This window comes from Neolamprologus multifasciatus, chromosome 7 (genome assembly GCF_963576455.1).
Source record: "Neolamprologus multifasciatus chromosome 7, fNeoMul1.2, whole genome shotgun sequence".
In the NCBI taxonomy this organism is placed as follows: Eukaryota; Metazoa; Chordata; class Actinopteri; order Cichliformes; family Cichlidae; genus Neolamprologus; species Neolamprologus multifasciatus.
Window position 1 is genome coordinate 7,661,613 of NC_140445.1, and position 13,620 is coordinate 7,675,232.

At 39.8% G+C, this 13,620-nt stretch overlaps 1 protein-coding gene across 2 annotated transcripts in view; it reads right to left on the reverse strand.

Annotated features, from left to right (window-relative positions):
- Positions 1 to 466: 466 nt before the first annotated feature.
- ranbp10 (RAN binding protein 10) overlaps positions 467 to 13,620 on the reverse strand; it is a 41,871-nt gene continuing 28,717 nt past the window's right edge. The window contains exons 6-16 of one of the 2 annotated variants that reach the window (XR_014874846.1): positions 13,163 to 13,347; positions 12,176 to 12,288; positions 11,884 to 11,992; positions 11,596 to 11,744; positions 11,297 to 11,507; positions 8,287 to 8,426; positions 7,984 to 8,132; positions 6,727 to 6,838; positions 4,680 to 4,821; positions 3,409 to 4,350; positions 467 to 3,378 (exon numbers count right to left, since the gene is read on the reverse strand). Coding sequence is in view for 1 of the 2 variants with exons in the window: in XM_085164682.1 (XP_085020808.1) it covers positions 4,691 to 4,821; positions 6,727 to 6,838; positions 7,984 to 8,132; positions 8,287 to 8,426; positions 11,297 to 11,507; positions 11,596 to 11,744; positions 11,884 to 11,992; positions 12,176 to 12,288; positions 13,163 to 13,347 (1,299 nt within the window). In the remaining variant the exon portion in view is untranslated. Of the gene's footprint in view, positions 4,351 to 4,679; positions 4,822 to 6,726; positions 6,839 to 7,983; positions 8,133 to 8,286; positions 8,427 to 11,296; positions 11,508 to 11,595; positions 11,745 to 11,883; positions 11,993 to 12,175; positions 12,289 to 13,162; positions 13,348 to 13,620 lie in introns of both variants that reach the window. The other variant, XM_085164682.1, reaches the window with a different exon arrangement.

Below are 13,620 nucleotides of genomic sequence, written 5' to 3' on the forward strand. Positions count from 1 at the left end.
CAAGGCATGACTATGCCTACATGCCTAAATGCACTGAGATCAGGCCTGGACTGATAATCTGGCATACCGGGGATTTTCCCCATAGGCCGATGCACTTTTGGGCCAATGAGCCAGTCTGAAGAGCCCCTGACAGCAGTCCATTGGTTCATTTTCATACTGACACTGGATTGCCCAATCAAATCTCTTAATACAACCGGCCCCTCTCCTACCTTTGCTGTAGGAAGACACAAAGAAGCCATTGGGTTGGTTGATTAAAGTGCTATAAAGTGCAGTTGAATAGGTTTAACTAATGAAGTATTTGGTGAGTTTATTATTTATAAGATGTGTCTAAATTGTAAGATTATACTCTACTAACATTAATGTTTTGTACAAGTGTTTACAGCTGTCATTGCCTCTCACTCACAAATGAACTCATATTCTGAAGGAAAAAAAGAAATGACACCAAATAAAAACGGGACACCGATCATATGCTTATGGATGTATTTTAATAAAAATAATTCTGTCAAAATTAAACAGAAAACATATTTCTTTTTTTTTTTTAACATAGTTCCAGTACATAGTTTTTTTTGTAATTATCATTTTTCCTTTTTTTTTTATATTGTTTTAAAGGTTTTACAAGTCATGCTAAGTAGAGGGTAACTCATTTCACATTTTTAAAACATTTTTATTTTTTTCCTAAAACTCAAAAGTGAAAATCTGAAACCAAAATCATGATAGAAGTCAACTGTGCACAGCTGCGGCGCCTAAATCAGTTTCTCCGGCCTCTCGGGAAGCCTCGGGCTCGTTTCTACAATTGCTCGCGTCTCCTTTCCTTCTAACGGTCACTGAGCATGTCAGTGGCTGGATAATGGGGATAATGGGGGAAAGCTGTGTGGTAACACCGCTGAGATGCAGCCCAAGTCCAAAAACAACAGGACAGCAGCGAGATTTTTTTTCTTCCCCCCCTACAGGTGTGTAACAGAGGTTTCTCTTTCAATAGTGTGTAACAGAAGTCCTGTACAGCTGCAGAGGCAGATGCTGTGGGTGTGTCTGTATGTGTAGTTTATTAGAATAAATCCTACATTAGCAGAAGGTGTTTAGAAAAACAAAAACAAAACACCAGCTAAAAAGGTTTGACCACATAACCTAGACAGAAAATCTCTTATGAATAGAAATACACACTTCAGGGTGGATCAGTGCCGCTCGCCAGGTCACGACAAAGCAGACAGAGAGACAACGTTTCGTCAGTCACACAATATCCGTCCACTTTGTAGAAAAGAAATCATTTCATATGTTTACAGAGGAAAACATGTTTATCGTTAAAACCAAATAATGAAACACATGTGACTGGGGTGGTAGTTAAACTTAATGCTTCCGACACACGGGACAAAGGTCTTCTCTTTTGAGACGCAAAACTAAAAATGAAGTGAATAATGCTGCAGCGTGAGCCAACTTTACAGAGCTAACATTGTGAAAGTAATTAACGGGTTAGTTACTCAATTAATGTTTTATTCGATTGTGACTGGCTGCCATTTTTGTTGTGTAGAAACAGTATCAACCTGAGAAAGTTGAGTTGATGAAAACAAAAAGCTTTGAATCCACATGTTTAATAGTTCCTGTGAAATCCCTTCAAGATTTCCATTTTAGCTTTTCCAAATACTAAAGAAAGAAAAAAATATCAGTGTCACCTCCAAATATATTCTAACTCAAGTGTGGCTCCTGTAAAATAAAAATGAAGCCAAAAAAGAGCCATTAAAGCATAAACGACTGAACTTCAACCAGGCCCGCTAACACGTTAGCTCATGTGTGTTACAGAAAGGAACACAGTGGCTTTTTGGTCTTTTTTTTTTTTTTTTGCAAACATTTAAGAAACATTTTAGAAATAACGTTTTGTACTATTCGGCTATGTGAGCTTAAAAGCAGCTGAGCCCGCTAGCAATGTAGCCAGGTAGCATGTGGTCTTGCTAAAACAAAGGCTAGTTACTGTACAGTGTGTTTCTGAGGAGCAGCAAAATGATTGGCTGATTCAAAAGAATCAACCTCGTCAGCCACCAGTTAGTGAATTAGTTTGTGTTTTAGCTGCGTAGTTTCAAACAAAGTCCTTAGCAGACAAAATAAAGATGGCTTCTCTAACATGTAGGTGGTGAGGTAAAGCTAGTTAGTAAAAAACTAGCTAAAGCACTAACCAAAACTTACTTGACGATATTAGTGAAGCCTAACAGGCCTTTTTCGTCCAGGCAGATATTTTAAGTTGTCATGAGAAAAGTTTTAATGATGGCTCAGTTCTATTACACACAAAAATGGAGCCTTGTCTGAATGGTTTCATTTGTTTTCTTACAAATTATATCTGTGCTTATCTCATAATAACCCAGAGTCTCTGCTGTGGAAAAAGGTCTGAGGGTGCCGAAGCTGACCTGAAAACTGTGAACTGACCGTGTAAAACTGAATAATTTAAAGTCGTAATATCTTATTAATTAATTTTAATATCAAGCCAAGTGAGAAGTGTCTGGAAGCGGTATTTCGTACTTCTGTTCGTACTGATCTGACTCATACCTGCCAGCATTTTGGTCTCAAACACCCAGAGATTTGTTGATGTCATGCACCGTCTACCTTGGATCATGGCTTGTTGCCCTACGAAACTTCTTACCCTAATGTTCTATTTCAATCTGCAGTGTTTGTACTACTGCACTAATATTGACTGCATTTACCTGTCACACACATCCTGGTTGTTATTCTTTAAGCGTGTCTTAAAGTGGTGCTCTCGTCTTTGTCGACGGGTAAAGCATTAAAGGAGCAACAGCTAACACAGGAATCCTGCTGTTGCACAGACACGCCTTGAATCTGTTTTGGCTGATAATATGTGTAGTATGTGGACTGCATGTAGATAGTAATTGAGAGACAGTCAGCTAAGAATACTCGGAGAAACAAAGCAAACTTATTATGCAGCTTTAAGTATGAGGGAAATGTTGTAAAAACAGGACTGTTGGCAGGTATAACTTGACACCAAAACAGGAAGTAGCGGACCTGAGCACTGTCTTTACTTGTATGCAAATCTCATTGTGGCCAGCAGCTAGCCTGAAGGGTAAAATGACTGTTTTACCATCATGTTATTGTACATATTGAAACTCTGGGACTAATTTGTTTTATAAACCTAAAGGGTTCTGTGTAAGGCAAAAAGAGAGAAACTTTCCCAACAACCAGAACTGGTTTTCACAATCTTTAAAATCAAAACGAAAGATCACACAGTGCTCCCTAAAAAACTACACGTGTGTGTTCGGAAGATGGTTTTCCTTTTTTTCTGAAACAGTGTTTGCAACAGCACATGCACACAGCAGGTCAGGCTGTGGAGGATGGAGAAGGAAAAAAGGGCAGCAGTAATTAAATCTCAGGGGGAGTGCCCTGAATACACACACACACACACACACACACACACACACACACACACACACACACACACACACAGCGCTTGTTAAGCTGAGTTTGATACTGATTTCCTCAATACTGGCATCAAGGTGGCCATTAAAATAGTGTAAGACTTGGTCCTGAAGGCGGATGTTGTCGGTGCAGCTCTTGCCGAGCTCTGCCACCTGCAACCACATCGCTGATTGGTTGACGTTGTGGTTGTTACGGTTAAATGAAGGCTCCAACACCTCTAATATTCCACTGTAGTCTCTTGTCATCGCCCTCTCTCCCGGCAGCGTTCGCAGCTACAGAGGACCTTCAATTATGTTTTTTTTCTTTTACATGGGTAAAGTTTTAAGGAAGTCTCCTATTCTTTGGGTAAAAAATCGCTAGCTCGCACAGACATATTAGAGTATGACTTGGAAGCTTTGTCCAGTGAATTTTGATTTTCTTTGACTTTCTGGAATAATTTTCATGACGAGTTTGAACCCTTTTGTATTTCAAGATCCGCCGTGTCTAATTGAAACAAAAAAAAGGCCTACAGGCGTCATGATGACTGTGGAAACCAGCTTTTGGGTATTGTGGTCTGTGATATGGTAAACAAGAACATCAATACTGACAGCAGGGAGAAGAAATCCACCCGTTAAAACAGAAGGGAAGAATCAGAAGGAGGTTTACAATTTCTTTGTTCCAGGATGAGCACAACAAACTGACACAAAAGAACTAAAAAACAAAAGAAAAAAAAGGCTAGATGAACAGAATAATAATTATCTTTAAATAGTGTCACACATTTATTTATTTTATAATACTAAATAAAAAGGAACCTTTCTTTTCTCTCTCTCCTCTGCCTCTCTTGCCTGTGCTGCTGGCTCGGTCTGATGGACAGCCAAATGCACCAACGCTCCTTCCTCCGTTGCCATGACAACTACCTGCTGGACATGTCTTCTCTCAGTGCTATTTAACAATAACCTGTGGGAGAGATGTGGGGTAATGAAATGAATGTAGCATGATTGATAGAAATACAGTGGGAGAGCATTTTATCCTCCCCCCCCCCCCCCCCCCCCATTTGAGGCATGTGTGCACATTAGCTGTAATTAAAGACAATAACAGATTGAGATGAAGGTTGTCCTCCATCCATACCTTTAAGACAAACATGCCAGTCACCATGTAAACCTTACTATGAGTCACATTCAGTGCCCCGTTTCAGACCTCAGATAATTACAGGATTTATAGGCTAAGCTTATTTACAATGTCCACCTCACAAAAGGATGATTACTCCTAAATATGAATTTACACACCTGGACCTGGGCTAGTGCAAAAAGTTGTCTACTCTGGCGAAGGAGCAGGAACCGGACCGGACTCGGGCCATGAGCTGAACACACTCCGTGGCCTGACCGAGCGCTAGCATCAGCGGAGGCTGTTTAGGCAGATTTTGAGACTCTGAAGAAGAAAAACACAAAGAATCACAAAGAAAGTAATCAAATATTCTTGCTCCTTTCTGCTTGGCTTGAGATAGTTTAGGTTTGCACTGATCATCTCATCTCATTTTAACAGATATTACAGCTGTTTTCAATGTTTGTGAAAGGCAACATTTCTTACTGGTGGCAGAAAATGACAGCGCAATATTCATATTAATATGAATCTTTGTATGCCTTATTTATTTGTTTTTGTTTCTAATGTCTCTGTAAAGCACTTTGAATCACCTTGTTGTTGAATTGTGCTATACAAATAAACTTGCCTTGCCTTGGGGGAAAATCCAGTGAAAATATCAATGTCAGGATAGATTGATTTTTTATTTGTTTTTTTTAGTAAATTTGCTACCTATGGCTAAAAGCAAGGAAATAAAAAGCAGTTATAGAATATGTGAACATAACAAAGTTTTTATAGTTTACCCCTTTCAAGTTGGTTTTTATTTTTGGTTTTATTTCAGTTTAGTTTCAGTTTGTTTCCAGAGTGAATTTTCTTGTTTTGGGTTAGTTTTTATTGTTTGTTTAGTTTAGTTTCTATTAGTTTCAGTGTTAGTTTCAGTTTTAAAGGAAAATCATTACAGGTATTACAATAAAAACAGAACTTTCTGAAGGTGTTTTAGGGTATTTCTTCTATATTTCCATTTCATTTTAGTTTGTTTTCCAGGTTCAAAATGTCATTTCAGTTAGTTTTAGGTTGGTTTTTTTTTTTTTTTTTTTTTCAAAAGTCTAGTATCTATTTTTTAATTTAGTTAATTAAAATGTTTTTTTACACCTTATAACCTTGGTACAAGCGATACACACTGCTCTAATACGTGAACATTAAGGGAATTAAGTGTTGACTTTCTTAACCACATGCCCTTTTGATTCACTGAATGCTTGTATAAATGCTGAGCTCTGTTAAAGATGGGAACCACCACACAATCTGGTTTGTTTACATTTAGCTCATTTAGCTAACATGCTAATGTTTTAGCATAATATCTTTTATAATTTTTAAAAACAACTTTCTTTAACCCTTTTCATTTATCTTTAATAAAAACAGTGCTCGCGTCCACTTTATGTGTATTCAAGATGTCAAGCAAACCCTGAAAATCTTGCCATACTGCAATCTGTCTATTAAAAGGTTTCTAGCCATAAACCTCTGTTCTTGGCTTTGAATGGTGTTTGATAACAATATTCTATAAAAACAAAGGACATTTTTTTTGAATTTCTATTCTTATATTCAACAGAAAATCCTTATTCTGTTGATCTTGTTGGAGTTGCATATGGAACTGCAGCAACAAAACAATGTCATCCAGCAAAAATCACTGTGTGTGTTGATTTAATTCTTGTAAAAAAGAAAAAGACAAAAAGCAATCTTTGTAACATCAAATGAATTAGATGGCCACGAGACTTTATAATACCATCTGTTGCTGCTTTCCTTGATTTAGAGGTAAACATTTTTGGCTTTTAATCAAAGGCAAAACCAGAATGAAGGCATTCTCTTAAAAAGTTTGAGCACATCAAACATTAAAAGTAATTCTGCAGGAGCTAAACATATTATTTGTTGAATAAAAGAAAACCTACTTTATAAAATGTATTAAATATAAAAACATTCTTGTATTTCTCCAAAGTAGGAAAGCTTAAAAGTGTACAGTTTAAAGCTTGTCAAATGTTAGAACTTGGAGGCATATTCGTACATTTTCAAGAGAGAATGAATAGTTTACTATGTTGTCTGGGCAATTTACTTAGGGGTCTAAATACCAGCACTGGCCCCTTCAGAGCTCTGATATTATCATCGTTAAGGTGAAGAAGACAGAAAGTCATATTTGTCTTTTCTTTGCACAGTTTTGTATGTATGAGCGTAACCCACAGAATATGTTTGTGCTTTGCTCTTTACCCAGTATGGCGCTGTTGAGGGCAGAGCAGAGTGACTCTCTCTGCGTAGGGTCTAACTGCTGGCCCACGGGGCAGTTCCAGGGATCTGAGTACGCTAGCAGGCTGAATGCATCCTACACAGAGACACAGCGAGAGACGCACACACACAAACACACACGCAGAGCCTTTGTGAATGCAACACAGCTGAATCCCTGCAGTGCAGAACACTCTCCAGCTTGGGATTTCCTTAATGGCCCTAAAGCTACAAAGTATTCATTAACATTCTGGGCACCAGCTAACGAGACTGTTTGGCCAGTATAAATTATGAAGACAAGTCATAAGAGCTACTGTCCTGTGTTTACTCATTTTATAGTCTTTCCTGTCATGTCTTTATCCTATTATACCGACAGAAAACTACTATAACACTTAGAGTTAGACAAAAAAAGAACAGGTGCCTTAATCTATCCTAACCAGGCTCTTTTCATTTTTTGTTTCCAACATTCACCGGTCCACAAACACTAAAATGTGGATAACCTAATGAGTGATCATAATATAAATAATACAAACAACTAATAATGCTATTCTAAGTATTCTTACTTTAATGAGGGTGATGACATGATAATGTTGCCTACCGAGTATGCAAGTGGGTATTTAATGGTATATAGGCCTACATTTCTGCCCCCTGGTGGACAAAAATGAGAATGCCAAAACAGTGTCCCAGCACATCATTTCAATACATGCATAACCCTCTTTTGATGTTTTAAAAAGAGGGGTATGTATGATAATATCAATACAAAATGATCAAATGATACTGGAAAAATGTTTGTTTTAAAACTTAAAAAAAAAACTGAAGAAGTTTCAGGTATCTAAAAAAATCCAGGGATAAATGGTTTACTCTGGTGTTTTTAATTAAGTGTTTTTTATTTACTTTTTTACCATTTTTATTTGTGTTTCTTTAAATTCTTGTCAGTCACCTGTAAAAAACACTTTAAACTGTAAAGATGAAGTGCCCTGCAAATAAAGACTGATTTAGGATCTTCCTGTACATTGGAAACTACTGCTTGTCAGAAATAACTTTGACTTTATCTGTTTTACAACAGCACATCCTAAATCATAAGTCCGTCCAATTTCTGCAGCGTGCACAGAATACTATAACCAGGGCTTTAACTGGTGCCAGCAGAAACAAATCTCCTCAGCCCACTCCTTGCATCACATCTCTTGTTTGGCATTGTAGCTGTTTGTTGAGCTCGAGCCCATGTGCAGTGGAATGTGTGTGTACCTGTAACATCTTCTTGTGTGTGGTATTCTTGCCGTACTCCTGACACAGCTGTTCGTTGAGCGCCTGCAGCTCCCGTCCAAACTGGATCATCCTCTCTGTGGCTGCTTGGTTCCCACCACAAAGCTGTCTGCTGTGACTACAAACCTCATCTGGTGGAGAAACACACGCAAACACATTGTAAAAACATCCTAAAGAGAGGTGGATCAAGTCTAAAGCAAGAGGAAATATAAAGGCTAGAAGCAGTGAAAAGACCAAGACATTTTCAGGAGTGTGACTGAGTGCACGTGTGTGTTCTTCGTGTACCTGTGACTCCATTGCCAATGCTGTTGTCGTCTGGCTGAAGGATTTCTTCATGTTTGTATGTTCCGTTCATGATCCGCGCCGAGGAGCCCTCAACAACGCCGTTGGTGTAGTGCTCTGCTTCAATCTCCATCTCACTGTCACTGCTCACACACACACACACAGAGTGTAAAAGACAATATTAAGGAACATTTTAGGCCTGGGTAGTATGACAATAATGAACTATTTAGAAAACATGCGATCTTTACTAACACCCCCCCAGTGCCAAACACCTCATTTGGAGCATCTGAACAAATATTCTGCACCCATTAACACCTTTATTAGCTTATGTTATCTATCTCTTATATTTATGCCTAAAATTAAATGATGAAGGGAAACATCCCCTGCCATCACCGAACGATCAACTGTCAGCAGAGCAAACATAATACAACCTGCATCACCTCAATTTGGCTCCATAACTGGGGTTTTGGTTTAACCTTGGGTTTGGGTTGGTTCACTTCTTATCATTGCCATTTTTAATCCAGCTGCACACCTAATCTGCTTCAGACTAGGTTACATTCAAGAACAACAACTCTAAACAAGTGCATACTGACCAGTTAATCTCTAGAAAATAACATCACCATTCCAAGATGATCCCCCAGACAATGTTATGCACATACAGTGGGGCAAAAAAGTATTTAGTCAGCCACCGATTGTGCAAGTTCCCCCCACTTAAAATGATGACAGAGGTCAGTAATTTGCACCAGAGGTACACTTCAACTGTGAGAGACAGAATGTGAAAAAAAAATCCATGAATTCACATGGTAGGATTTGTAAAGAATTTATTCGTAAATCAGGGTGGAAAATAAGTATTTGGTCACCTCAAACAAGGAAAATCCCTGGCTCTCACAGACCTGTAACGTCTTCTGTAAGAAGCTTTTCTGTCCCCCACTCGTTACCTGTATGAATGGCACCTGTTTGACCTCATCATCTGTATAAAAGACACCTGTCCACAGCCTCAACCAGTCAGACTCCAAACTCCGCCATGGCCAAGACCAAAGAGCTTTCGAAGGACACCAGGAAAAGAATTGTAGACCTGCACCAGACTGAAAAGAGTGAATCTACAATAGGCAAGCAGCTTGGTGTGAAAAAATCAACTGTGGGAGCAATCATCAGAAAATGGAAGACATACAAGACCACTGATAATCTCCCTCGATCTGGGGCTCCACGCAAGATCTCATCCCGTGGGGTCAAAATGATCATGAGAACGGTGAGCAAAGATCCCAGAACCACACGGGGGGACCTGGTGAATGACCTGCAGAGAGCTGGGACCAAAGTAACAAAGGTCACCATCAGTAACACACTACAACGGCAGGGAATCAAATCCCGCAGTGCCAGACGTGTTCCGCTGCTGAAGCCAGTGCATGTCCAGGCCCGTCTGAAGTTTGCCAGAGAGCACATGGATGATACAGCAGAGGATTGGGAGAATGTCATGTGGTCAGATGAAACCAAAGTAGAACTTTTTGGTATAAACTCAACTCGTCGTGTTTGGAGAAAGAAGAATACTGAGTTGCATCCCAAGAACACCATACCTACTGTGAAGCATGGGGGTGGAAACATCATGCTATGGGGCTGTTTTTCTGCCAAGGGGACAGGACGACTGATCCGTGTTAAGGACAGAATGAATGGGGCCAAGTATCGTGAGATTTTGAGCCAAAACCTCCTTCCATCAGTGAGAACTTTGAAGATGAAACGAGGCTGGGTCTTCCAACATGACAATGATCCAAAACACACCGCCCGGGCAACAAAGGAGTGGCTCCGTAAGAAGCATTTGAAAGTCCTGGAGTGGCCTAGCCAGTCTCCAGACCTCAACCCCATAGAAAATCTGTGGCGGGAGTTGAAAGTCCGTGTTGCTCGGCGACAGCCCCAAAACATCACTGCTCTTGAGAAGATCTGCATGGAGGAATGGGCCAAAATACCAGCTACTGTGTGTGCAAACCTGGTAAAGACCTATAGTAAACGTTTGACCTCTGTTATTGCCAACAAAGGTTATGTTACAAAGTATTGAGTTGTATTTTTGTTATTGACCAAATACTTATTTTCCACCCTGATTTACGAATAAATTCTTTACAAATCCTACCATGTGAATTCATGGATTTTTTTTTTCACATTCTGGCTCTCACAGTTGAAGTGTACCTCTGGTACCTCTGTCATCATTTTAAATGGGGGAACTTGCACAATCGGTGGCTGACTAAATACTTTTTTGCCCCACTGTAGTCTATACTTTCTAGAGATTTTCTAATGTCTGCATTTCCCTGATGAACATTAATAAGAAATATAGATTCTTAGGTCTTTGCTTTTTCCTCCTCCTGGCTGCAAGCGATTTAATTTTTCTGCAAGCGCTGCAGTCGTCAAACAGGGCGGCTAAGCCTTTTACTTGTTGACCTTATATAACATTTGCAAGTAAGCTTACCTAATGCTTTGAATTATGCTTTTATATTTGTTCTGTACTTGCTCTCAGACCGTTTAAAGGGTTGCAGCTGAAAGAATAAGACTGACAGAGTTTTACAAGCCACAGTTCATTTAAATAGCACATTAAGTTTTTAAGGTGTAATGACAGCCTTAACAAGCAAGCTGTTGGGTGCCCCAGCAACAAGTTAATTTAATGGAATACACAGCTGTAATTACAGTCCAATCTGCCTGTTTCCTAATGACAGAGCCGTGGTTCTGATAAGGCTATAAACGCACATTCTTGCCTCCTTTCTTTCTTGGATTTAAATGTGCTTAAATTAATATCATGTTTTTCAAGTCAAAGCACTTAAAGTGCTTGACTTTGACTTGCATGTAAGTAAACCTGCAGCTAGATTTGGTATCCCTGAATTATCGAGTTGATAACCACTTAGCTGGATTCCAAAAGTTAGGGTAAGTGAAATGAGATAAGGGAAAGATATCCTAGGCATGCTCAACTTGCACCACAGTACAGACTCCAGGTCTACACGTATCAGCTGTAAAACAAGCTGTCAGGGCTTCTCACCTGGTTTCCTGGGTGCTGTTGGCGCTGTGCGGCTGGCTCTTGGTGGAATCGGAGGAATTGGACTCAGAGTAGTTGATGGATGAAGGGGAGGAGGAGGAGGAGGAAGAGGCAGAGGAGGACGCGCTGGGGTATTTGATGCTGCTGCTGCTGCTGTGGCTCTTTGACTTGTTCGGGGGAGTCACCCCGTTACTACAGGTGGGGCTGTCTGAACCTGGTAGTTAGTAAAGTAGGAGAGGAAACAAAGACCTATAAATAAACTTAAAGGTAGAGGGAAAGCCAGTCCTGTTTGTGTGATGTACCTCCGGTGTGCAGGTGTGTGTTGCTGGCTCCGTGGTGGGGGCTGAGGCACGGTGAGCCGGGGTAACTGTCCTGGGACTTTGGGGAGCGAATAGTCAAGCAGCGAACCTCACTGTCTGTACCGTTCACCATCTCCACAAACTGGCGACACCTAGAGGCCAGTTTATATCAGTGTTACTGGTATTCACCGGACAATAAGCTATTTAAATATCGAGCAAATTTTACATCCATAATAGCTGTGGCGGCAAATTCATGCTTGCCTTTGAACCCACCCTTTACAGCAAACTTACTTCAACATGAATAGTAGATTGGGGTTGCGTTCTAACAGGCCGGGATAAAGCTGCTGAGTTGCTTCTATGGCCTCACCAACCCGCCCTGCCAGCACTAGCTTCTGTATTCCTATTAGATGAAAAGCAGAATGGTTTTTAGAATATACTCAACATCTGGAGAATTCAAGCTTTCAAAACAAACATTTGAAAGAGGCCAATACATCAACAGAGACAAGTAACACCCCACACCCTCTAATATAATAGAGAAAAATCTAATGATTCCCTTTGAGCGCACACTGCTTTGTGCACTCACTCTGTCTGTTCTTTATAGATGTCTGGTCCTCTTGTATCATGGTCTCTGTAGCTCTGGCAAAGGCTGTTGCAGTGGCACAGTACCCATGGTGCACCAAGTAGCTGGACACCATACTAGGAAAAAACAAGGTATATAATAATAAAAAAAAAAACTTCCTTCTGATTCCTCCTCACTAACTTTAAGATTTTTATCTCACATTTATCTTTCTCTGAAAATATCAAATTAGAAATATTTCATCTGTATGACGTTTACACCAAGAAAGGCAATGTGAATATGGACAGAATAGTTTAGGTGTCTTTGTGACTGTTGCATACAGCTTGAGAACATCTGTCCAGAGTCAAGATAAATATTTATACACACATGTAGTATTTTCACTGTTTCATACAGTTTTAGAAATGTAATAAAACCGCTGGCCAGCATAGCTTTTAGCAAATATCAATAAAATAGGGGGGGAAAGTGTTTTAGAGATTGTTTCTCTAGTTGGATTTTTTATTGCAGAAGAAGGAGAATGTACGTAGGATGACGTGCCAAAGAAATATTCAGTGATATCAGTGTGGCTCTGTGGTGTGTATTTAACAGTTTTAGGATAACAGTGGAGCTCTATGGTTAAAGAAATAAGATATGCACACACAAAACTTAGTGGGCTGATTCGTTATTCATTGCCAGAATAAGAAACATTTCATTTTGTTTTCAAGAAGAAAACAACTTTCTGGGTACTTCCTGTTAAATATGAACTCAGCTGAGGGGAAATATTACATGATATCATTAAAAGTGCTAATGACTCCAGAGAGACGAGCTCTCTTAAAAGGAAATATTACAATGTGTTTTTATCCACTGGTCCTCCTCCACTGTAGATATGCTACTGGTATTTTTCCAATGTTTTTTCTACCACCATCCTGCACAACATTGCTGCTGTCATTTTTATGGCTTTGAGATAAAGTATTATAGTGTGTGTGTGTGTGTCAAGGTGTTTGAGCTGAATCTTACTTCTGTAGGACGGCCTGCCACTCCCCCAGCCGCTCGCCTATGGGAAAGCGAGCGATCATGCCGTGGATCTTGGCCCGCCATTCGCTCATGTAGTCCTCAATGTCGAAGACAAATGGCTGCTGGCCAAAGTTGGCGTCTACGATTTCACCGGGGGTCTGAAGCCCCACAGTGGGGTACAGGTTGGGCTGGTAGAAACGTAAAATAGTAAACAGAACTGATTTGGCACTAAGCAACAATAATATTTACATATTATTAAAAAAATGAATACATTACAGCGCTGCATCAAACGCTTCAAAAAACAAAGCCTGAAGGGGAATTTATCATATTTTCCCCTATTTTATAGCATATCTACGCTTATACAGTTGTTGGTGATCATACTAACAGTGATGATTTCCAATAATCGGGTCAGAGTACCACCACAAGGTTTGGGATGCTGTGCAACAAAATTCAATGATTTG